This window comes from Dromiciops gliroides, chromosome 1, assembly GCF_019393635.1.
Source record: "Dromiciops gliroides isolate mDroGli1 chromosome 1, mDroGli1.pri, whole genome shotgun sequence".
NCBI classification, from domain to species: Eukaryota; Metazoa; Chordata; class Mammalia; order Microbiotheria; family Microbiotheriidae; genus Dromiciops; species Dromiciops gliroides.
The window spans coordinates 254474354-254498736 of record NC_057861.1 but is presented as its reverse complement, the minus strand read 5'-3'; the positions used below and the strand labels follow the sequence as shown (position 1 = coordinate 254498736).

The window sequence follows — 24383 nt, the reverse complement described above, 5'->3', positions numbered from 1 at the left end:
AATTTGAGGGAGATTAAGAGTTTAGAATATGGTATAAAAATTCAAACGGCAATGGGGTGCTTTGCAGTTTAAAAAATTTTAATAATAACTGTTTCTTCCTGTACTTTAGGTATAGATGAACGGGCAGAAATCCTAAGATTGCGGAGGCGATTTTTAAAGGATAAAGAGAAACTTAGTTTGATTTATGCCAGAAAAGGTGTTGTTGAACAGAAGAGAGAAAAGGTTTGTTCTTTTTAAAGAATTTGCTTAAAGATACTGTTGCCAGAGGACTGGCAAGGAAATCTGTTTTCATGTCTTACCAGAGAATTATTATGGAGAAGGCATACATGATGCTGCATATACTGTCAGACTTGGTTGAGATATACATATATCAGCTGGTTTGCTTACCAGTTACCTTTGGTTTTAAAATGTCATGATTAAAATTAAGGTAAACTGAGACAGCAAAGTTCTGAGCACATTCAGTTTCTTGGTAAAGCTAATAGTGAGCAATAAAAAGAGTCGTTAGCCCCTTTGCAAGCCAAAAGACCTTAAATGAAGACTGCTGGATCACTTTTATAGACAAAAGGAAGAGCATCCAAAAAAGAAATAGTAGACAGCATCATAGGTGGGGGAAACAATATGGTTGGTTACAAAGCGTATAGTATCATTGATAGGGAAAACAACACGATTGGTTGCAAAACCTAAAACATCATAAGCATGGGGGACAGTATGATTGGAACACATCCCCTCCTTCCATATTTTCAGTAGGAAATTCTGATTCAAGGACAGCTAGTCTATAGAGAAAACAGGTTTCTTTTAATTAAAATGATTTATAGGGAAACAACTTGTAAATTTAATTCAGAGAAGAATATTAAACTTCTGAACCTATGAATTTCTGAACTCAAAGACAAAGAAATGTGACTTAGGCAGTTACACAAAATATTGGCATTGCTACAGAGTAGAATTAATTAGAAAAATGGAGAAATCAATTTGATTTTCTCAAAGGGAAATTTCTGTCAGTGGGGAGGGGGGCTGGTTCATGGGAATGTAAGAATAATGTAAAAAAGCATCAATAAAATACTACAAAGTTGTTTTTTTATTGAATCTATTTTAACTTTTAATTCACAAATGGTACATTTTACAAATCTGATCACTATTTTCAGATGCTGATTTCCCCAACCTAGTTCACTGTTTTCCAACTAAAATAAAAGAAGCAATAATTGTTATAAAGTTGATGGCATATTATAGATTGAAAAATAAAATGTTTTCAAAATTTGGAAGCAAAAAAATAATTAAAGTTGATTTTTAACTTATACCTCCATTTTATGGGATGTAAATATATATATCTTTAAACTATATTAAAGAAAATGTGAAATGAGAATATAGTGATTTTCTTGAGTTGTGACTATCATTCATATTTTTTTGTTTTTGTTTTTGTTTTTTTAGTGAGGCAATTGGGGTTAAGTGACTTGCCCAGGGTCACACAGCTAGTCATACTTATTTTAATGTTTCTGAATCCAAGTGTGTGGGCTGGTTAGATGATGTTATTCTTCAATTTCAGTATTTCTTATCCAAATTGAAGACCACAGTACCTTCACAACCAAAGCTTGATTTTGTCTTTCTTGCCACAGTCCATCTTTAACAATGAATACTGGGGCAGCTAGGTGGCGCAGTGGATAAAGCACCGGCCCTGGATTCAGGAGTACCTGAGTTCAAATCCAGCCTCAGACACTTGACACTTATTAGCTGTGTGACCCTGGGCAAGTCACTTAACCCCCATTGCCCTATCCCCCCCCCAAAAAAAAAACAATGAATACTGAAGTGGCTTCAGAATAAATGTTGACTTGTTTTTATCTCAACATATAATGTCATGATTTTAATTTCTTTTGAATTCCAGCTGTAGGCTGACTCTACCAGCATTCAACTTTGTGTAAATGGTGTGGAAGTAACTTTTGGTAAAAAGAGATTAATAGAACAAAGTAAAAGCACTATTCTTGACCTAGGCAGACATACACAGAAGGTTAGTATTTGATAAACCTAGAGAAAACAGAAACTAGAGCAACACAATTCATCAAACACTAAGTACATATAATGTCTTTTGCTGTGCTTGGTGCTAATGACATAAAGACCAAAAAAATGAAACACCTCATTCCTTAGTGAAATTATACTCTTCTAGGAGAATATAACATTTAAACATGAAATGCAAAGTTATCTTTCAAAGTCATTCAAGAGGTAAAGATGAGTAATGTATCTCAAGGAGAGAAAAGAGCTTTTCTACTAAACAAATAAGGATTATTTTAGGACAAGATAAATGTGCTTGATTACATAAAAATAAAAATTTTATGTTATATATGACATATAACAGATAAAGCTGATATCATATATATATATACACACACACACACACACACACACACACACACACACACATATATGAAGTTGCTAAAGATTTTTTAAAATAACTCCCAGTCCACAGTGAATAAACAGCAAAGGATTTGCACAAGAAATTTTCAAAAGAAGAAAGAAAAGTATCTGAAATTGGGGGAAATTTTTCTACCTAGCTAATTAAAGAGATGCAAGTTAAAATAACTTTGAGGCACCACCTTATATTCATCAAATTGTCCCTTCTCCCCCCAAAAAAGCAGTGATATTCAGTGCTGGTGGAGTTGTCGAGAAATAAACTGATTTATTACTGGTGAAATTGGAAACGTAGGCCCTTTTTAGCTTATAATCTCATAATGTGCATTTTAAAATTACAAAATAGTGACATTATTAATCCATTAATTTTTTTATCCATTAATTTTTAATCCATTGATTCTTCCATTGTGAATATGCCCTGAAAGTGTTAACAAACAGGAAACAAACAGTTAAAAGATTTTCATAGCTTTATTTTCATTGCAAGCAAACTAAATGTACAAATTAAAGGGGAATCATTAAGTTGGTAATACTTATACTGAAACACCACAATGCAGTTAAGACTGAGAAGTATGAAATACATTTATAATTATTCTTATTTTAAAAATTCATAACCATGGGTTCTTGAAGGGAAACATAAGGTTTGCTCAGCCCTACAAAACTGAAAGGGATTCCTGTATTGCAGACAGATGCTCTCTTTGGGGGCATTTAAGGTTCCATAAATGAAATCATGGATGCTTTTGAAGTACAGAAGCCTAAAAACTTTCCTTTGAAGTTTTATATCTTCAGTTGCTTTATAAAACTTTTATCTTTGCCTGCATTAATTTTTTGTTTTTGAACAGAAGAGGTTTTTAAAAAATTATCAATTGGTTTTATTTTTTTGAATATTTTTTTCCTGTCTTTGAATCTTAATTATGTAGGAGATGAAAAATGAGTTGAAAATGAAGCATGATGCTCAGGTTACTTTGTATAGGAGTTATCGTCAAGGAGACTTGCCTGACATTCAGATTGAATTCAGCAGTTTAATCAATCCTCTGCAAGCTGTGGCCCAGGTCAGTGCTACCTTAACTTCATATTATTGACTAACCATAAATAATATCAAGTGTGTTTTGCATGTGTTTGGGTCTCAGTAAATAAATATTTAGAAGAATTGATTTTAGAAATTTGGATAGGATAGTTTTGTGGTATGTATTTTGAGTGCTAACAGTCAGGATATTTTTCTCATGTTTACAACTGGTTCAATTTCATTGGTTTTATTGGGCTTCATTTCCATAGTATCCAAATCTTACATATACAGGTCTATTTCCTTCCTTTCACCATAAGATCATAGAATTACAGAAATGGAGCTAGAAAGTAAAGTACCTTGGAGATCCTCTAGTTTAACCAGTTCATTTTACAGATAAAGGAACCAAGGCACAGAAATGTAAACTGACTTGCCATGGTCATACAAATCATAGCAGAGCCAGAACTTGAACTTGGTTCTTGTATCTCTAAGTTTAATGTACTTTCCACTCCACCAGGCTAACTCCCTAGTCATCTTTTATCTATACCTCCCTTAACACAGAACCAAAGAAAAGTCTGTTAGGCCATTAATTTACAGAATCAAAGAGCCTCAGAATTGGAAGCAGTCCTTTTTTTTTTTTTTTTTTTTTTTTTGCGGAGCAATGGGGGTTAAGTGACTTGCCCAGGGTCACACAGCTAGTAAGTGTTAAGTGTCTGAGGCTGGATTTGAACTCAGGTACTTCTGAATCCAGGGCCAGTGCTCTATCCACTGCGCCATCTAGCTGCCCCTTAAAGTTGTTTTAATGTATCACAATGTTAGTGTCTGTGTAAATTAAACCAGTGAACTGAAATATAAACGGTTTTAACTTTTAAAATAGATTTGGGGGTGGCTAGATAGGGCAGTGGATAAAGCACCAGCCCTGGATTCAGGAGGACCTGAGTTCAAATCTGGCCTCAAACACTTGACACTTACTAGCTGTGTGACCCTGGGCAAGTCACTTAACCCTCATTGCCCTACAAAAAAAAATAATAAATTTTTTAAAATTCGCTACTAAAATATATTTGAAAGAAGGTAAGTTTGCAAGACATTTCTAAAAGAAGCTCATTATAGCACTGTTGGCAATATATCACTTTTGTATCAGATTTTTGTTTGTTGATGCCTGGTTTTCATTGGTTTTTTAGCGAGACCCAACCCTTGCAAAGCAGCTCTTCGGCAGCTTGTTTACTGGAATTTTAAAAGAGGTGGATAAATTTAAGAGCCCATCTGAGAAAAGAAGTATTACTGAAAAATTGCTTCTGGACTTCAATTATTTCCTAAGTAGCACCATGTTGTTCTTTCCACCTTTCGTCTCCTGTATCCAGGTAAAAATGTACACATAGCCCTTTTCCCCTTGCTTCTGTTTAATGTAAGATAGTGTAACCTCAGCCTTTGTCTCTAAGAATGAATAAGGAAGAATATAGTCCTGTAATATTTTTTAAATGTTTAATTTATTTTGCCCTTGGCAAAGGTAATGGACTCTCACTTACTCAAGTAGGGAATAACTTTTGGGGTTTATTTTGTTTGTTTGTTTGTTTGTTTTAAACAAATAGTGCATTTAAGATAGCATCACGGGGCAGCTAGATGGCGCAGTGGATAGAGCACTGGCCCTGGAGTCAGGAGTACCTGAGTTCAAATCCGGCCTCAGACACTTAACACTTACTAGCTGTGTGACCCTGGGCAAGTCACTTAACCCCCATTGCCTCACTGAAAAAAAAAAAGAAAGAAGATAGCATTACATGATCTCGAGTAAGTCACCTAGGTTTATGTCCACAGATGGCAAGCAAATTACCTGAATTTAACAAAAACAATCTAATATTTAAAAAAAAAAAAGGGAACAATAACTGGCATCTGTGTAGTGCTTTAAAGTGTTTTACAAATGTCATATCATAGCAACACTGTGATAGAGGTCTTATGATTATCCCCATATTACAGCTGATGAAATTGAAACTGAGGTTGAGTGACTTGCCAAGGGTCATATAGCTAGTTAAGTGTCCAAGGTAGGATTCAGACTCATGTCTTCCTGATTCCAATTCCATTATTCTATCCACTGCTTCACTTAGGGGAGAAGATTGTATAAGAAATGGTGAACTTGAATTTATGTTCATTGTTTTTGTTTTTTAAGAAATATATACTGTTTCACAAGGTAGTGACAAATGTTGTCTATTTGTGTCACTTTCTGCTCTTTTTCTTCTGTGTATTTAATTTTATTTTCGTTTATTTATTTATTTTTGCAGGGCAGTGAGGGTTAAGTGACTTGCCCAGGGTCACACAGCTAGTCAAGTGTCTGAGGTCAGATTTGAACTCATGTCCTGAATCCAGGGTCGGTGTTTTATCCACTGCGCCACCTAGCTGCCCTCTCTTCTGTGTATTTTAAATGTTTTGTTGATATCTTTTCCCCTCATCTCTATCAATACACACTAAACTTCCTCCCCTCAATGCCAAGTAGAAGGTCTCCTTTGTAACAAATATGTATAGTCAAACAAAACATGTCAACAGATTGGTCTCAACTCCGTTGCCTCTGTCAGGAGATAGGAAGTACATTGCAGCCTGAGCTTTATGAAGTCAGGTAAAGGAACTCCAAATACCCTACAGTTTGCCACTTTCTCTGCAATTTATAGGCGTGAGTTGCCAGCAGTACTGACTGGTTAAACATCTTGCCCTACTTCACACAACCAGTCTATATCAAAGGTAGAACTTGAACCTAGGACTTCTTGGTTTGATGTCCTGCTCGGTAGCAACCACACCATGTTTCCTCTCCACAAAAACTTGCTCTGTGTGTTCTTGTACATATTGCTTCTTTCTCTCTGCCCTAAACCTACTTGGTTTCCTTAATATTTTATCACCTCGGGGCAGCTAGATGGTGCAGTGGATAAAGCACCTGCCCTGGATTCAGGAGGACCTCAGTTCAAATCTGGCCTCAGACACTTTACACTTACTAGCTGTCTGACCCGGGGCAAGTGACTTAACCTCTATTGCCTTGCAAAAAAAAAAAAATGCAAAAAAAAAACTATTTTATCACCTCTCTAATTTATGTATTTAGTGATTTCAATTGAATTGATTCTTTTTTCCACTTGACCTTGAAATCAAGTGGCTCCGGGTATTCAAGAGAATTCACTTCTGTATCTGGGGGGGGAAAGTCTAAATATTTATGGTGGCTCAGCGCATGTGTTTGTAAATGTGTCCATGTTTTGCTTCACCACATCACTTTTTTGGGCATAGCACATTCAGAAATATGCGTACTTCCAGTGGCCAAAATATTACACTTTAAAGACATTCATCTTAAGTTAATGTAAACATAGCTATAAGCATTTCATCACTTGGTTTCTAATATGTAATTACAATTAGTAGTTTCCCTATTATTACTTCACAGAAATTTTGTCAATTTAATGAAATTATTTTTTTTTAATGAAAGGTACTATACAAATTCAAAATGGTTTAAAATTTTTATTTAATTTTCTTTTATTGAACCTTATATTTTAAACTTTCTTTTTCCTGCTCCAAATTTTCGAGTAGTACCAAAGAATAGCAGAAGCATTTAGAATGAAATTGCTTACACATTTTAATCTGGTCAACTCTCAAATTCAAGTTCTAAAACAAAAATGTCAATACAATAATTCTTATAGTGCTGTAATACAAACTCTTGGGAATAATCTAGGAATAGAAAGAAATTTCTTAAATAACTGTTATTTTACCTATGGTACTGAAGAATGGAGTGGGTTTTTTGTTTGTTTTTTTTTTTAGTGAGGCAATTGGGGTTAAGTGACTTGCCCAGGGTCACACAGCTAGTAAGTGTTAAGTGTCTGAGGCCAGATTTGAACTCAGGTACTCCTGACTCCAGGGCCGGTGCTCTATCCATTGCGCCACCTAGCTGTCCCCGGACTGGGGGTTTTGAAAACATTTTAAGTGCTATTTCTTTGTATTGCTCTCACTTGCTTTTTTGTTAGCATAAAACTCCAGAAATGTGTGGTTCTACTGTTTTGCTCATGTACGAGTTGGGGAGCTTTAAGTGAGGTTCTGCTATGGTAGTACAAAAACAAACGTGTCGTTTAGCAAGTGGAACTTTTAGGAAAAACTTATTAATGAAAGCTCATGGTGTGCAACTTTGGCGTTATTTCTACTTACATCAAAACTTTCTCTAACATCTAATAAAATAGGTTGTTCTTCCAAGAAGATAGATTTTCAGTGCCATGAGCTAAATATTTAAATGTTTGTGGCTTCACAGGAAATGAGTTACCAGCACTCAGAGCTCCTAAGCCTTGACTCACCCACTGTGAGCACCAGTTGTCTAGCCAGTTTGCAGCAGCCAGTAGGAATTCTCCTTCTTGAAAAAGCATTGATTCATCTTGCTCCTGCAGAAGAACCACCATCTAAACGAATGCGGGGAAAACCCCAGCTCTCTCCAGATGTCATCAAATGGATTGAACTTGCGAAGTGAGTATTGCTTGAGAGCAAGGCCTGCGGTTGTGTGTCCAGCACTTCATAAATCTTAGCAGTGATGTCTAGCTCTCTTCGTGAGCATCATTTATACCCACAGGTCACCAAAAATAATTAGAACCTAATCTCATTAGGCAATGAAACACTTGAAATTTCATGTGTGTTCTTGATAAATTCATGTTTCCTTCTTTAGGTGCCAGCGGGTTTTTTTGCTGGAAAAACTTTTAAAACACATTATGGGGCAGCTAGGTGACTCAGTGGTTAGAGAACTTACTCTGGAGTCAGGAGGACCTGAGCTCAAATCTGGCCTCAGACACTTCATACTTACTAGCTGTACGACCCTGGGCAAGTCACTTAACCCCAGTTGCCTTACCCCCCCCTCCCCCCCAAAAAAACCCCCCACACACATTATAACTCTTGTTTTCTTATTCATAGTGGGTTTTTTTTTTTTGTTTTTTTTGGTGAGGCAATTGGGGTTTAAGTAACTTGCCCAGGGTCACACAGCTAGTAAGTGTTAAGTGTCTAAGGCCAGATTTGAACTCAGGTACTCCTGATTTGAGGGTGAGTGTTCTATCCACTGTGCCACCTAGCTGCTTCTAAACATAGTGTTTTAAACTTAATTTAACCTTTTGTTATTAGACTTATAAAAATACCTTAGATTATACTTTATTCTTTAAATGCTGTCACATGCATTATATAACTTCAACTCAGTGATGTGAGGTGTATAGAGATATCTGTAGATGGGAATCCTCATTTGACAAATGAGGAATTTGTAAACCAGAAGGATTAAATATATTAATATATTAAATTTAATAGAGATATTAATTGGAACTTGAACTCTAATCTGATTCTTAGCCATATTTTACAGGTTGTATATACCTATTTATGTCCAATAGGCAGGTGGCACAGTGAATAGAAGTCAAGAAGTCCTGAGTTCAAATCCTTTCTCACACACCTACTAGCTATGTGATGTTGGGCAAATCACTGAATCTCTTGGTTTCAGTTTCTTCAACTATAAAATGGGGATAATACACGTACTACCTCTTTCAGAGGGCTATTGTGAGGAAAGTTGTTTTGCCATTTTTAAAAAGCTATGTGAGGGGCAGCTAGGTGGCGCAGTGGATAGAGCACTGGCCCTGAATTCAGGAGTACCTGAGTTCAAATCTGGCCTCAGACACTTGACACTTACTAGCTGTGTGACCCTGGGCAAGTCACTTAACCCCCATTGCCCTGCAAAAAAACCCAAAGAAAACAAAAAAATAAATAAAAAAGCTATGTGAGTTTTGATCGGCTTTAATTTAGCACATGGGTTTTTTGTGCTTGCTCAGAAATTTTCTTCTTCCTTTGGGTTTCTTAACTATGTTCCTGAGAGGTTGCCAAATGAGAAGTGTTGTGATATGATGTTATATAATCATAGAAGCCATCTGATCTAAGGCATTTCCTGATAGATTAATCCCCTTTAAAGCATCCCCTAATGATTAGCCTCTATTCAAATGCCTCCAGTGGCAGAGATATCCCTAACTAATGAGTCTGGCTGTTGTGCTTTCATTAGTTCTTTGGAACCAAGTAAAATAAATACAATCCCTCTTCCCATGATAACTCTTAACATGTATTAAATTGCCACCATGCCTCTCCTCCAAATCCTTCATTTTTAGGTTAAGAATTCTAACTGGTTTCTTTAATTATTACCTTTTTCTTTTTTGACACTGTACTTAATTAACCTTGACATTGTTAGCATTTTTTCCTACAAGCCATATCATGCTATTTATATATGGGGTATAGAGACCAAACCCCCTACATATTTTTCAGATGACCCACTATCTAGCAATGTCTCACCTCATTCTGTACTTGTGTAGTTGGTTTTTAAACCTTAATATGAGAAGCTGACACATGTATGAATGTGAAAGTTCTGTACATACACGATCCCTCCTTACTAAGACCATCTTACCTACACGTTGCTTGGTCATACTATATTTTTAGAATAATTTAATTGTGTGTTAGGCTCGTAGAAGGATGAAATTATTCTAACGTAATAAAAACTAACGGGAATGTCAGAATTGTAATCATTGTTATACTAAGTAAGCTTTAACTTTTCCTAATTAACGTAAGCGATGACTTTTTCTTCTAAGCCAATCAATTATTATATGATTTAATAGATTTCCAGTGCTATAGTATTTGTTTCTAAAAAAAAATATTCAAATGCTTTTCTTGCTTTTGTCTTTTAAAGGTTATATAGGTCTATAGGAGAATATGATGTTCTTCGTGGCATCTTCAGTGGTGAAATTAAAACAAAGCAAGTAACACAGAATGCATTATTAGCAGAAGCCAAAAATGACTATGCTGAAGCTGCTAAACAATATAATGAGGTAAAAATGAATTAACTATAAATACCTTTTTCCACATATTCACTATGATCATTAGTTTGAGATTTTAGTGCTCTCAGATTCCTTCGTTTTGAATATTCTCTTTGGATTTAAACTATAGTTTAATAGTAGAAATTGGCTTTGGAATAACCAAATTCACATTTATTGCCCTATGATCATTAGTTTGAGATTTTAGTGCTCTCAGATTCCTTCGTTTTGAATATTCTCTTTGGATTTAAACTATAGTTTAATAGTAGAAATTGGCTTTGGAATAACCAAATTCACATTTATTGCCCTAGCATCATTTATTCCTTAAAATAAATCTTTTAATCAGTGATTAGAGGCCAAAACACAAAAACTTTTTTTGCTTTCAAAAAGTTGTCAATAATTACCATGAAATTATATAATTTTCTCCTTTAATTTTAGGCCAAATTATAATTATATAGGTTGTATGGTAGTTACATGTTCAAATGAAAGAATCTTACGGCTGGAAGGGACTTTGAAGGTTCTGTACTTTCCTTTCCTGCCCTGTTTTCTCTCATCACCTATTGAACATATTCAAACCATCCTAAACAAAATAAAAATTTTCTCTTTTCTTCAAAGCCCTCCAGAGGAAATTCCAAAGCCTTTCTTAGAAAGCTATTGTAATGTTTCACAGCGGTCACTGTTAGGGAATTCTTTTCTTATGTTAAACCTGAATTGTTCATTTAGTCCTTTTCAGATGCTTAATCACAGTATGGAAATGACTAGATTCTTGTAGTTGATGTTCTCTGGAGCCTCTGGCAGGTTCCAGCATGCTATAAAGGTTCTGAGCACCATTCCAGCCACAGAGATTATCTGCTTTAGCTAAGAGTGGAGAGGCTCACTACAAAGCGGAAACGCTGACCACTAGTGTGATGCATTCTTTGGCTATGACATCTTGTGTGGTCTTTTCTACTTCTGCAGTAATAGTAGCCGAATGCTAGAAAGGGAGGGAGACAAGATAATGCTAAGAATCCCACAGTTTTTAGACTGTCGACAAACAATAACCTAGTTGTTGTTTCTCTAAATGTGAAGTCCTCCTTCAGTGAACTGATGGTTCTAGAATACCTGAATCATGTCAACACTGATGTTCTCACTGTAAATAAAACCAGAAGATAAAAGGAAATTGAAGAGCAATGGAAAAGATGCCTCATAGGTTTTTTTTGAAGAAGCAAATAAAGTAGTAGGTTTTATCATTCACCTAAAAACAACAAGAAATTCAGTTTCAAGATGTTTGGTGATTTTGTAATGCGGTGCTCAATATAAGTATTTCCAAGAAGATCACCATAAAAATAGTTGTACCAACATCTGTCACAGAGGATGACGAGAGAAATGGTACCACAGATTTGATGAGATGCTCCAAACTGTAGGGACCGATTTTAATTGGGGAGTGTTAGCTAGGCGGCTCACCGCAATATTGGGGCAAGGAAGGAAACCGACAGCCTCCCTCAAGACAGAGCAGGATTTATTTAACAAGAATGAACTTAAAAAAACACAAACAGGATCAGTAGGATTAAGGGAAAGGAAATAAAATGGGGAAAGGGAAATAATACAACCTGAATCACACCACCACCCAGGAATCAGCTGAGAACACACAGCAGCGTCCTGTCACCTTCCAGCTTCAAGCTAGAATGGTGAAAAACCTCCCTTCTTCCCAGCAGACCCCAGGCTGCCCATACACAGCCCCCAGCCAATTGGCTGGCCGCTCTGACAGTCATATGACTGCCCTCACTGGGCTTCCAGTCGTTATAATTTTGCCAGGCCCATGTAGGCCTCAGCAAGTGGTTCCAGCTCATGAGGTTCCAGCGCCGTGCTGATGGCTACAACCAGTGGGTGGAGCATCGTGCTGGGTTTGCGGAGCCCTAGACCAGTGTGCAAGCAGAGGTTTTTTTTAATTCTAGCCAAAAGATGGGGTCATAAAAACCTCATAACAATTCTTTACAAAATTAAAACAATAGTTCTTTAATAATCAATAATTTCAAAGCAGTACAGGCATTGTGGGGAACACTAGTCAACAATCAACAAGCACTTATTAAATGATTGTTCCAGGCACTCTCTAAGTGCTGAGAAAAAACTTGGAATTGCTTCAGGCAGCATCTACTAAGAGAGACATGGCAGCTATTAGAACCACCAAGTTAGAGAATTACCTTGTCTATAAGTTTTTAAAAGAAATAATCATAAGAAAACATGCTTCAGATAATTAATAATAATAGAAATGAAAATTAACACAATTCTGCAAAAGTAGCAATGAGGAAGGAATGGTACTTTAAGATTTCAGATTCTGTTATAAAGCAATAATTATCCAAACTTTTGATACTAGCTGAAAATTAAACATTTGCTTGGCAGACAAACAGAAAATGAAAAATAATAAAAATAAACTTAACAAACAAAAACTGGAAAATAATAAAAATAAACTCAATAAACCTGAGAACATAAAGTGCTTAAGGAAAGTAATCCTTGTTTGATAAGACCTAGAAAAAGAAGGAAATTGCCAGAATTAGGTTTGGTCCAACATATTGTACCTTGTGCCACAATAAGTTTAACATGGATATACAGCCTGAGTATAAAAGATCCCATCATAAAGAAAAAAGTTTGAAGCGAATGTGATCAGGCATTGTTCACAAGTAGGGATAGAGAAACGTGGAAGATAAGTAAGTAGTTTTGCTTATATAAAATGGAAAAACTTTTTCACAATACATCTAGAATAAGCAAAAATATTGAAGAATGGTTGACACGAGGACTTAGATTCAGATCCTATCTCTGATGCTTTTTGTGTGACACTGGATAAGTCACATAATCATTTTAGGCTTTAGATACTCTTCTGTAAAATTAACAGAGTAGTTGGCCTTTGAGGTCCAGCTCTAGATTGTCAGACTCCTTGAGTCAGACATCTTAGTACAGTGCCTGGTACATAGCCACTTAATAAATATTTATTGACTATCTGAGATATCTAGGAAATCAATATAGATATATAAAACCAAGAGCCATCCCCCAAGGGATGAGCAGTCAAGGGATATGAAGAATTGCAAATTATTAACTACATGAAAGATTGCTGCAGATGAAAAAGAATATGATAAATGCAAATTAATATAAACCACTTGAATGTACCTTATACTGAACAAATTGACAAAGATGACTAAAGGTAGAAATAGTGTTTTACGAAGATAAAGTATAGTTGCACATTATTGTTGAAGCTGTGAATTAAAGCAATTTGAAATTATGCTAAAATGTGACAGAAATATCCATTCCCTTTGACTTGATATCTCGCTGCTAGTCATATACCCCAAGAAGGTTAAAAGTGGAAAGAAACCATATACATTAAAATAGTAATGGCACTTATGGTATCTAGGAACTGGAAATAAAATAAATGCCCCTCTGGGGGGTGGCTAAGCAAATTATGGTAGATAAAGGTAACAATATTGCTATTCTATAAGAAAGTACAAGAAGAACTAAGAGAAGTATAGGAGGATTCATGAACTGATGCACAATATACAGAACCAGGAAACAACAGAAATGGAAAATCCACAAAACTGAGCGCTGTAGGTTTGACTAGAGATGAAGTGGGAGGCTGTCAGTATGGAATACTGCATATATTGTTGGATTCATTTGATAAGTTAGTTTTATTTTTTCTCTTATTTTTTGTAACAAAGGGTAGCTCTCTGGTAGATAGATAATATATTTGGAGAGCCAAGTGTTGTAAAAACAAAGACATCAGTAAAATAATATTTTGTTTGCAGGGCAATGAGGGTTAAATGACTTGCCCAGGGTCATACCGCTAGTTAAGTGTCAAGTGTCTGAGGCTGGATTTGAACTCAGGTCCTCCTGAATCCAAGGCCAGTGCTTTATCTACTGTGCCACCTAGCTGCCCCCTAAAATAATATTTTTTTATTAACAAAAGAGGAAAAAATATTTATAATCTTCATGTTTCACCTCACAAATTTTCAAATTAGTAAGGATGACATAATGGGAACAATCTTTTAAAAACGTATTCTTCTATTTATTTACATGCATTTATTATCTCTCCCTTCTACTACCCTATCAAACAATAAGCAAAAAATAAATTCAGATATATGAGATTATAGATCCATCAAAGCATCAAAATTTTTCATACTTTAGTTTACAATTTAATTCTGCGACCTCTTATTTTGTACAAAATGGATGTGGGCTAATGATTGCATGCTATCCTCTACAGAACATGTAATTCTATAATTAAAGCATGTTAATATTACTTCTTTTCTAGTCTGAGTTGTTTTACTTATTTCTGTTTCTTTAATAATAAAAATCATGGTATACTAGAAAGAACCAGATCTTTGTGTCTAGAATTCCAATCCCAGTATCCTACTCTAAAGCTCTTTCCATAGCTTCAATCAACAAACATTTTTTAAGCACCTTTATGACAGGCCACTGTTCTGAGCACTAGACTTACCAAGGACAAATGACTAGTTTGCTTTCAAGGAGTTCACATTCTATGTTGGCCTCTCCTCTGAGTCTTTATTAATCACCACACACAGTGGACAAAGCACTGGCTCTGGAGTCAGGAGGACCTGAGTTCAGATACTGCCTCAGACACTCACTAAAAACTGTGTGACCCAGGGCAAGTCACTTAACCCCAATTACCTTAAATATCCAGAGCCATCTCCAGTCATCCTGATCTATAGCTTGCCACTGAACCCATATAGCTTTGGAGAAGAGAGTGAGGTTGGTGGCCTGGCAGAGCCCTTCCTCACTTAAATTCAGTTCAGTGCAAGTCATGACATCAACTCCCAATGTCACGGATATCTTCAAGAATGAAAAACAAACATATATATATATATATATATATAGCCACCTCATGCTTTTATAGTTGTGAATAAAAGAAACGCATTGTTAGCAGTCTAGCAAAGAGTGGATTAATAGTAAGTACAGTGGCAGTATTATTTTAGAATATCTGCTAACTCTGAGTTTTAAATTATAGCAAAACATTGCTAGCAATAACTCCGAACATAAATATTTTTTGCCATTCTTTTCTATGTTTTTTCCATCATATTGGGGCAGTTTTTCCTTTTCTGCATGTAGAATATAATATAACTTTAGAGCTAAAAGGTCTTTTGAAACTATACAACCCAGCCACTCTTTTTCAAAATGAAGAAACTAAAACGAAAATATTTTTTACTTCCTTTTTGCCTTTTTAGTATATTTCCGATTTTTTCCAAGGTTAACTCTTAAGACCGTGTTAGATATTTGAATAGACTGTTAAATTCTTGAAATTTCCCAGTATTTGACAGCATTGGTAACTCGTCAAAAAAGACTAAGCTACTTGGTTGGTATTCTTTCAGTACATTTGTTTCAAGAGACCCCTTTTCCATTTTCTCTTTTTTGTTTGTTTTCCACTCAAAATCACAATCTTCCGGTTTGTTGTTTCAGTTTCTTTAAGCATGAGAATGTATTTACCTGTAAATGGCCCCACCAATGCCAATCTCTTCTTTTATACTTATCCTTAATTTTTTTTTATAGTTATCTTAGCAACTTTCTTTTCCTAGGCTCTAAATACACAAGAGTGGTTGGAGGATGAACCAACAGAAGCTGAAAAGGACTTTTGGGAACTTGCCTCTCTTGAATGTTATAATCACCTCACTGAATGGAAGTCATTGGAGTATTGTTCCACCATCAGTGTCGACAGTGAAAATCCTCCAGATCTTAACAAAATATGGAGTGAGCCATTTTATCAGGTTTGCAAAGCGCCTTTTTAAAGATGACCAAAATATAATAAATACTTTAATTTGAAGATTCTGGATCCATTATTAAATGTTTAAATCTTTTTTTTCTACATAATTATTTACTTATATTCTATGACTTATTAAAGTCACATCGTTTTTTGTTTGGGAATGTATAGAATGGCCTTCTTTAGTATACTGGACCAGCGTAATTCTTTACCCCTTCTAGTCCTTTCTACATAGATGAAATTAATTTTAAAATGCTATGATTGTACTGATTTTTCTGTTGCTTTTAATATCACAAACAAATTGTTCTTGATTATTAGTGCTAAACATCATTTGCCACCACGTGCATGAAATCATAATCAGATTCAGCTCCTTCAATTATCTTCTTCTGGCCTCTTTTTAGTTATCTTTTTTGTTTCTCTTTGTATATCTTTGGATGTCATGAGACACCCAAACTCTAACGTGATGGGGAAAGATGTTTCTGCATGGTTGTGACAATTATTGTTCATTTATAATGAAATAATCAGGGCCTTTAAAATTTTGCCACTTTTTGAATCGTTAGATAAAGTTATTTAATCTTCGGACCCTTACCTGAGATACTGTCAGAACTAAGTGCTGATTTTATACACACACACACACACACACACACACACACGTACGTGTATAATTAATTTCAGTGAAATTTTTCTTTTCTTTAGGAAACTTATCTACCATACATGATTCGCAGTAAGCTAAAGTTACTGCTTCAGGGTGCCGGTGACCAGTCACTCTTAACATTCATTGATGAAGCTATGAAGAAAGAACCCCAGAAGACACTCATAGAAATTCACTACAGCCAGGAATTGAGTCTTCTTTACATTTTGCAGGATGACTTTGACAGAGCAAAATATTATATTGAAAATAGCATTCAGGTTTTTATGCAGGTAATACAAATATATTTTAGTGTGCTGCTTAAAAATACTACTAAGTGTTATTAACTCCCAGCAAAAAGATTTTATTGGCAAATCTTTGTCCTTATTTCTTTAACATCAGTTTCTTCCTTTTGGTTTCCTCCTTTTTCACTTGTTTCTTTCTTCTTTCTGTTCTTTTCACTTTGTAATTAAAATTCTTTTTTATTCTTTTTTTTTTCTTTATCCATTAGTTCCTGTATTCTTGACTTCTTTAGAATCTTTTAAAACATCTGCTTCCTTGCTAAGATCTACATTCAGAGCAGCTGTATGGAGGACAGTTCTCTGTGGAATAAGATATAGATGGAATTTTTATCCTGTTTCCATTCTTCCTTTCTTTTTAATATTTTTGTTATCTGCCCAGTTTTATGTGCACTTAATTTTTCTACTTAAGTGCCTTGGAATCCTGTGTGGAGGTAGCTATTAGTTATTTCATTGAACTAGGCTTAATAGATTAGTTAATTGTGGTTTGGATCTCTTACAAATCCATCAAAATCAATCAGGTATTCATTAATTGTTTATTATTTGCCAGGCACCAGGAATGCAACAATTCCTACTCATAATGAGCTTATGTTCAGTAGGGGAGGCAACAAATATGTAATAAACATATAAAACATCAATATAAAGTTATTAAATAATGATTATTTTAAAATTTTAAAGGCAGTTATTAGATTTATGAAAGTTTTTTTTAAACACACAAATTCTGTGTATCTGTAGACAAGCCATGAATTTTCATGTTTTAAGGAAGCATGTTGACTTTTTAATACTGTGATTTGTGTTATATAAATACTTTTCTCCCTAGAATTATTCCAGTATTGATGCTCTTTTACACCAAAGTAGACTAACCAAACTACAGTCTGTGCAAGCTTTAACAGAAATTCAAGATTTTATCAGCTTTATGAGTAAACAAGGTAATTTTTTTCTTATTGTCCTTTTCAGTGTAATCTGGGGGAATTTGACATTTTGCTAAGTAGAAAATATATTTATTTATTATGTTCGTGGTGAATCTGAAATATTTTTCAATTTATAACAAGAGTTTTATTGTACTCTTTATAAAGTTAAAGTTTTGAAGTAGTGAATCAAATTTTAAGATTTTAAAAATAAAATTATTTGCAGACTGATGATGCGGCATCCTGTTCTTGTATTTGACTTTTATTGAAATCCTTTTGAAATTGACTCAGTACACATTTAACGGGTTTCTCTGCTTCTAAGTGTCCGTCCCCCGCTCAGTGTCCTACACAGGCCTGCAGATGAAGCTTAATGCACAAATCTGATCATAGTACTACACATATTCTCAAATACCTTCAATCTCTGTCCATTTCCTACCAAACTACATGTTCCTCGATGTAGCACATTAGGCTCCTATAATCGGGCTTTAATCTACCTTTCCCTTATTTTATACTACTTCCTGTCATTTTTTTCATCTAATTAGACTTAAGATGAGCATGTTTCCCCCATGCTTTTGCCCATACCCTCCCTGTATTTGGAATCCCCCTTTCTCTTTTATCTCCCTGTATTCTCCACCTCATCTAAGTCTCTACCTGATAGAATTCTATTTATCCTTTAGGAAGCAGTTTAAATACTACTTTTTCCTATGTCTTTTCCTGATCTATCTATCCATCCACCAGTCATCTCATCCCTCTCCAATTTCTCATAGTACTTTCTTCTTCATATATATATTTTGCATTTTATTTCTTTTCTTGCCTGGCAGTATATTAGTAGATACTTTTAAATTTTGTTCCATTGATTTGACAAATAAAATCAGCAATTAGAGTTTTGAATATTAGTTATGAATAGTTTAGGCTTGATGAGAATTATTGCTTTAAAGGGAAAATCATTAAATACATGTTCTCAACATCACATTGTATTTTTATTTCCATTCCAGTTTTTCTTCCATACAAGAGAAAATATTGGCAGCATATCATTCTTTTAACTATTTTAACTATTTCTTCTTTCTTGAAACAGTTGAATTTTTAAAAAGTCAAAACAAACCGTATGTTAACTTTGAGTTTTCTTTTGTTCAAGAAAAAAGTTTTTTCCTATTCAAGCCAAGAAATTTAAACTAGGTTTATTTTGTATTGGTGTTGACCACCACTTTGTTGATTGGTGCTTGGCATTGGGTTATAAGTGTAGTCATCCTTTCAAATTATTTTTAGGTAATTTATCATCTCAAGCTCCCCTTAAGAGACTTCTACGAATCTGGACAAACAGATATCCAGATGCTAAAATGGACCCAATGAACATCTGGGATGACATCATTACAAATCGGTAAGACAAGATGGTCAGAAGAATTAACTAAAGATTCTTTTCTAAGCTCTCTAAACTGCTATTTTTTAAACTGTATAGAAATTTGAGGTTTGATTAACGTATAGGTATCCCTTGTTGTGCAGATCTTAAGTATTTTTCCTTCTAGCCGAATTTTTCATTTTTTATACATTTTGGCTCCCTAACATGCCAACCTACAGTGTTTTTTCTCCCCTTCTCCCTCCCTCCCTCCCTCCCCTCAGAAGCCTAAGTAAAGAAAGCAAGTGCTTCACCACAATGTTGAAGCTTCTGCTGAATCCCTTGCATCTGAATCCTGGCTTTACACAGGTTTTTGAAAGTGAAGCTGTTTCTGGCAGTGGCAGCATCAGTGAGTAGAATACATAAGAGGAGCAGTATTTGCAGCAGCAGCACATCTACTTCCTTGTTAGCCTCCACCTCCCTCTGCTTCTCTGTACTACATCTAGGGAACAGAACAGAACCAAGGAAACCTCGACCGATTAGTATAATGCCTTCGCATTCAATTATTGTGATTATGATTATATAACCAGTAAGATCACTGAATAGAAACAAGATGGTATGCCTTCCTACTAACATGAGAACAGCCAGTTTTAATTGAGGGGAAAAAACAAACACACACCAAATGGGCCCACAGAGAAGATGACCTCTGTGTTTGGGTCTTTATTTTTATTTTTAATTTATTTAAATTTTTTTTTTTTTAGTATTCCTGCTAACTCCTTAGTGTTCAGCTATCTGGTTCTTTTGTTATCATTTCTAACCATACAGTTCATTCATTTGAGTCCTGTAATTAAAATAGGACTATATACTGAAATCAAAGAAATAACCCAATAACAACATCTACAAAATTCCTCTTGCATCTTAATCACAATAAATGCACAAATTATGTCATATATATAGCATATTAATCATTGCTCTTTGTTTGTTTGTTTGGGTTTTTTTGGTGAGGAAATTGGGGTTAAGTGACTTCCCCAGGGTTACACAACTAGTAAGTGTTAAGTGTTTGACATCACGTTTGAACTAAAGTCCTCCTGACTCCAGGGCCGGTGCTCTGTCCACTGTGCCACCTATCTATCTGCTGCCCATTAATCATTGCTTTTAGCAAGTGGTCACAACCTGAAAATTCTCTTTTTAAGAGTTTAATGTGTTAGACTTTAAAAAAGAGTTTAATGCTTCTTGCTGGGGTAATAGTTTTTATGTAAAACAAGAACTATCAGATTCTTTAAAATATAAATTGTGAATTCACACTCATTATCCTGTGGGGATACAGACAGTTCTTGCTATAATAAATTTGCATTATACAAATTCAAATAAAAAATTTTTTGATTCATATTCCAAAAAGTAAGCACCTACACTTTACATTACTGTGCACATGCTCTCTTCCCCCCCCCCCCCCATTTCTCTCTCTCCCTCTCCCACACTCCCCCCCACCTCCTTCTGCCCCTCAGCCTCCCACACCAGGGGGAAAAAAACCTTGAAGTAAAAACAGAAGAACAGACTCAGAGAGACTACTGCTACCACTGGATTGGGGCTTGGCTTGAGACCACAGAGAGAGGAGACCTTTGCCTTGCTCTGCCCACCCATCTGTGTATCTGGTCCTTGTGTGTCTGTCTTCTGTCCATCTGTGCTCAGAGATGGCATGTCTGTCCCTAGCCCCTGAGCATTACCCATCCTCTCTGTCTTTGTCCATGTCTGCCCCGACACGTGTTCTTCCTCATAGTTCCAACAAGGCCCCCACATGGCTGGCCCCAGCCCCCATGTGCTCCTCCTGCTCTCAATTTTCTGTCCCCAGCCCCTCCATGTGTCCTTGAACTCTGTGTTGGTCCCCTTCTTCCCACAGATCTGTGGACAAATTCATGTTATATGAAAATCACTTTACATAAAGGTCTGCAAAATGATCCACTTCTGTAAAGTGAGAACTGTCTGTATTTTATTAAATCCCTTATCTATGAGAAAGACTATAGTGAAACAGTGATTTTTGAAGATTTGGTCCCTTGAAATGAAAGCTATTTGTAGCAGTATAAGTTGAAATTTTAAAGAGAATGATGAACTCTGAGGTGTGAGAGTTGGAATGACACCCCCTGCTGGGAGGAACATTTTGTGAGCTCTGGCCTGAGGACATAGCCCTGTGGCCTTGGTGTCAGGAAGTGACATTTGCTTGTGGGTACTGTCTATCAATTAGCTGGGAGCTGTGTGTGTGTGTGTGTGTGTGTGTGTGTGTGTGTGTGTAGACGGCCCTTTTTCCTGTTTTCACACGAGGTTTCTGGTTTCTCTCTCTTTTTTGCCTGGGACCTGGCTTGGCTGGAACAGAGATGCTGGATCCCTTAGATAGATAGATCCTTGGCCTCTTTCTCTCTCCTCACCAAATTCTTATGCTCCTTAATTAATACTTAAAAGTCTAAACTCGGGGCAGCTAGGTGGCGCAGTGGATAAAGCACCGGCCCTGGAGTCAGGAGGACCTGAGTTCAAATCTCAAATCTGGCCTCAGACACTTAACACTTACTAGCTGTGTGACCCTGGGCAAGTCACTTAACCCCAATTGCCTTACCGGAAAAAAAAAAAAGTCTAAACTCTAGCTAAAACTTATAATTCATGGTGACCACTCGTTAGAATTTTAATTTTAGCCCATTACAGATAGCAATTTTACAGTTGCTCCAGTTTCTTGGGACCTACATGATGTATCTTAGATTAAGAAAAACTGATAATTTTGTTTCCTTTTATGGTTCTACATTATTTTTTCTTTTTCTTGTATAGATGTTTCTTTCTTAACAAAATTCAGGAGAAGCTTAGTTGTCTCCAACTTGATGATAGTATGGAAGTGGATGGAGATGAAGATGGAAATTTCAATGACAAGATGGAAGTGGAGAAGCAGGAAGAAGACATTTACTCAATGATTAAAAGCTGCAAATTTTCCATGAAAATGAAGATGATCGAGAGTGCTAGGAAGCAGGTACACTTGCCTTCCTCAGTTTCTTTACTACATCCTGGCATTCCAAACACCCATCATTTTTGTTTTTAAACCATAAGGGGCTTTACATTTCTTGTTCTTCATGGTAGGGCTGTGTATATGGTTTTTCCCCCTCTAAAAATGACTAACAATAAGAAAGTAAACATCAGATAATTTTCTCCAGGGCTTTCCTTTTAACTGTATTCTAAACTTCACTGATTTCTAAAAACCACATGAGGTGCCAAGTCCTCTAATTTTCTTGATCTCTAAGCCTTCTTGGGTTGAAAGCTTTTCAAATCCAATTCCTAATTACCTTTTCCCTCCTTTTTGTGTTGCAACTATCTTGATGAAACCTTTCACTTTTTACCTTTGCTGTTCTTTTCGAGTCCACGAGATTATGTCTTTTAGAATTTGTTCCCAAGGGGATACAATAGTATATGGAAATAGCAAGAATAGGTTTCTAGGTAATTGGAAGGTCATAGAAAAGAGTTAGCAAAACAATGAATTGAGCACTGATCTTGGTGGCAGGAAGAGGTGGGTTCAAGTCTTACTCCTGATATAATCAGGTTTTATGACCCTAAGGAATTCATTTAACCTTTAGCAAAAGGTTGGCTGTCCCCAAGCAAAATTGCCTGTAAAATAGAGGATAGAGAGGATTCCATTCTGCATTGATAGAGGACATTGTTCATCAGGATCTCCTTACATCCTGAAGTCAGAGCAAAACTTGAGTCCAAAAAAAGAAGAAAAGGAAAGCCCCCTTTGGAAGTTGGGTTATACCCAGGTTTCACAGTATCTCCAGAGTTTTATGAGACCTAAGAGTTAATCTAATCCAGTGCATACCCGAATAAAAATCCCATCTCCAATATATTGAAATAAAGACTCGTCTATTAACTTGCTCATAGATTCCCAAAAGCAACACATTGGCAGTGGGTAGCATGTTTCGTTGTAGTTCTCTAGAATTATGGTTGATCATTAACACGTTACACTTTTGAATAACTTATCATAAGGAAGTTTTTCCTTATGTCAAACTCTAAAGTCCAATTCTTTGTAACTTGAATTCTTTGCTCCTAATTCTCCTCTCTGGGGAACTTTGTAAGCTATTCTTTGAACTGATTCCTCAATGTAACCACTCCCGTCTAACCTACCTGAGAATTACATCCTTCTTACTAAAACCCCTTTCTCAAAGGTGAGAGTGTCTTATCTCAGCTCTCTGGGCCAGTTCACAGACTCAGCTTCACTCTTTGCCACTTAAAAAACCTCCTGATTGTTGATGGACTTTTGGTTTTCCTAATCTTCATGCTTAATCACTAGTTAACAGAGTACCCTTCCTTTGTCCAAAGGGGAGATGGTGGGAGATGGAGGAACTTATCTAGAGGAAGAAAAAAATTCAACTCAATATCCAAAAGTTCAGAAGATAGTCTCTTATACTTAGGAATTGTTACTTTATTATAATAAAAATTAGTAAATATTGGTAAGTGTTCATAGGATCATAGAATTTAGAGCTGGAAATTCACTTTGGAAATCTCATAAACCAGCACCTTTGTTTACCGATGAGGAAACTGTACGGAGGTGGCTTGTTATTTAAAGGAAATCTTTGGTGAGTCCTATAGTGAAGCAAAGAATCCCTTTGTAATGTGAATAATTACTTTCTGCTTTATCTCCTTTGTAAGGTCAGGGATTTTTGTAGTAGAAGGAACACTACGCTTTGAGTCAGACCTGGATTTTTGTACTGAGCCCTTAGTTCCTTTGTGTATAAAATGGTGATAATAATATACTACCTGCCTTATAGTGATACTGTAATTCACTTTCTTGGCCAGAAAGTTAATCCTAGTGGTTGAGGCAGTGTGGTAAAGTGGAGATGAGCTGACTTTATATCCAGGAATACCTAGATTCATATACCAGAGCGGACATACACTGGCTGCGTAAAGCATAGGCAAGCTAATTAACCTTTTAGGTCCCTAGACAGCTTTCTAAAACTAAACTAGAACGCATTGCCATTCTTCATTTTTCAGATGTGTTCCATCACAGGGCATTCCCCATGCCACTGAAATCATAGTTGTGAACCATCCGAAAAAGTAAAGTTACATCCACTTTTGCTGTTCGTTAGCTCTCTCTGAGCTTCCAGGTACTGCTGGATAATGTTAAAAAAAACCAAACCAACAAATGACGACTAGTTCTACTCTAGATGTAGTGCCGTCTAAATTCATCTGGGCCTTCACTGCTGAATAGCAGTCCTTTTGTTCACTTATATTCATT

At 35.9% G+C, this 24383-nt stretch overlaps 1 protein-coding gene across 1 annotated transcript in view; it reads left to right on the top strand.

Annotated features, from left to right (window-relative positions):
* Window positions 1-24383, top strand: part of PRKDC (protein kinase, DNA-activated, catalytic subunit) — a 174792-nt gene that overhangs the window by 117424 nt on the left and 32985 nt on the right. Inside the window, exons 60-69 of the mRNA XM_043967385.1 lie at window positions 110-222; window positions 3315-3446; window positions 4579-4758; window positions 7659-7867; window positions 10098-10236; window positions 15774-15962; window positions 16652-16876; window positions 17703-17811; window positions 19057-19168; window positions 21935-22130. Of these exons, the coding sequence (XP_043823320.1) occupies window positions 110-222; window positions 3315-3446; window positions 4579-4758; window positions 7659-7867; window positions 10098-10236; window positions 15774-15962; window positions 16652-16876; window positions 17703-17811; window positions 19057-19168; window positions 21935-22130 (1604 nt within the window). The remainder of the gene's footprint in view (window positions 1-109; window positions 223-3314; window positions 3447-4578; window positions 4759-7658; window positions 7868-10097; window positions 10237-15773; window positions 15963-16651; window positions 16877-17702; window positions 17812-19056; window positions 19169-21934; window positions 22131-24383) is intronic.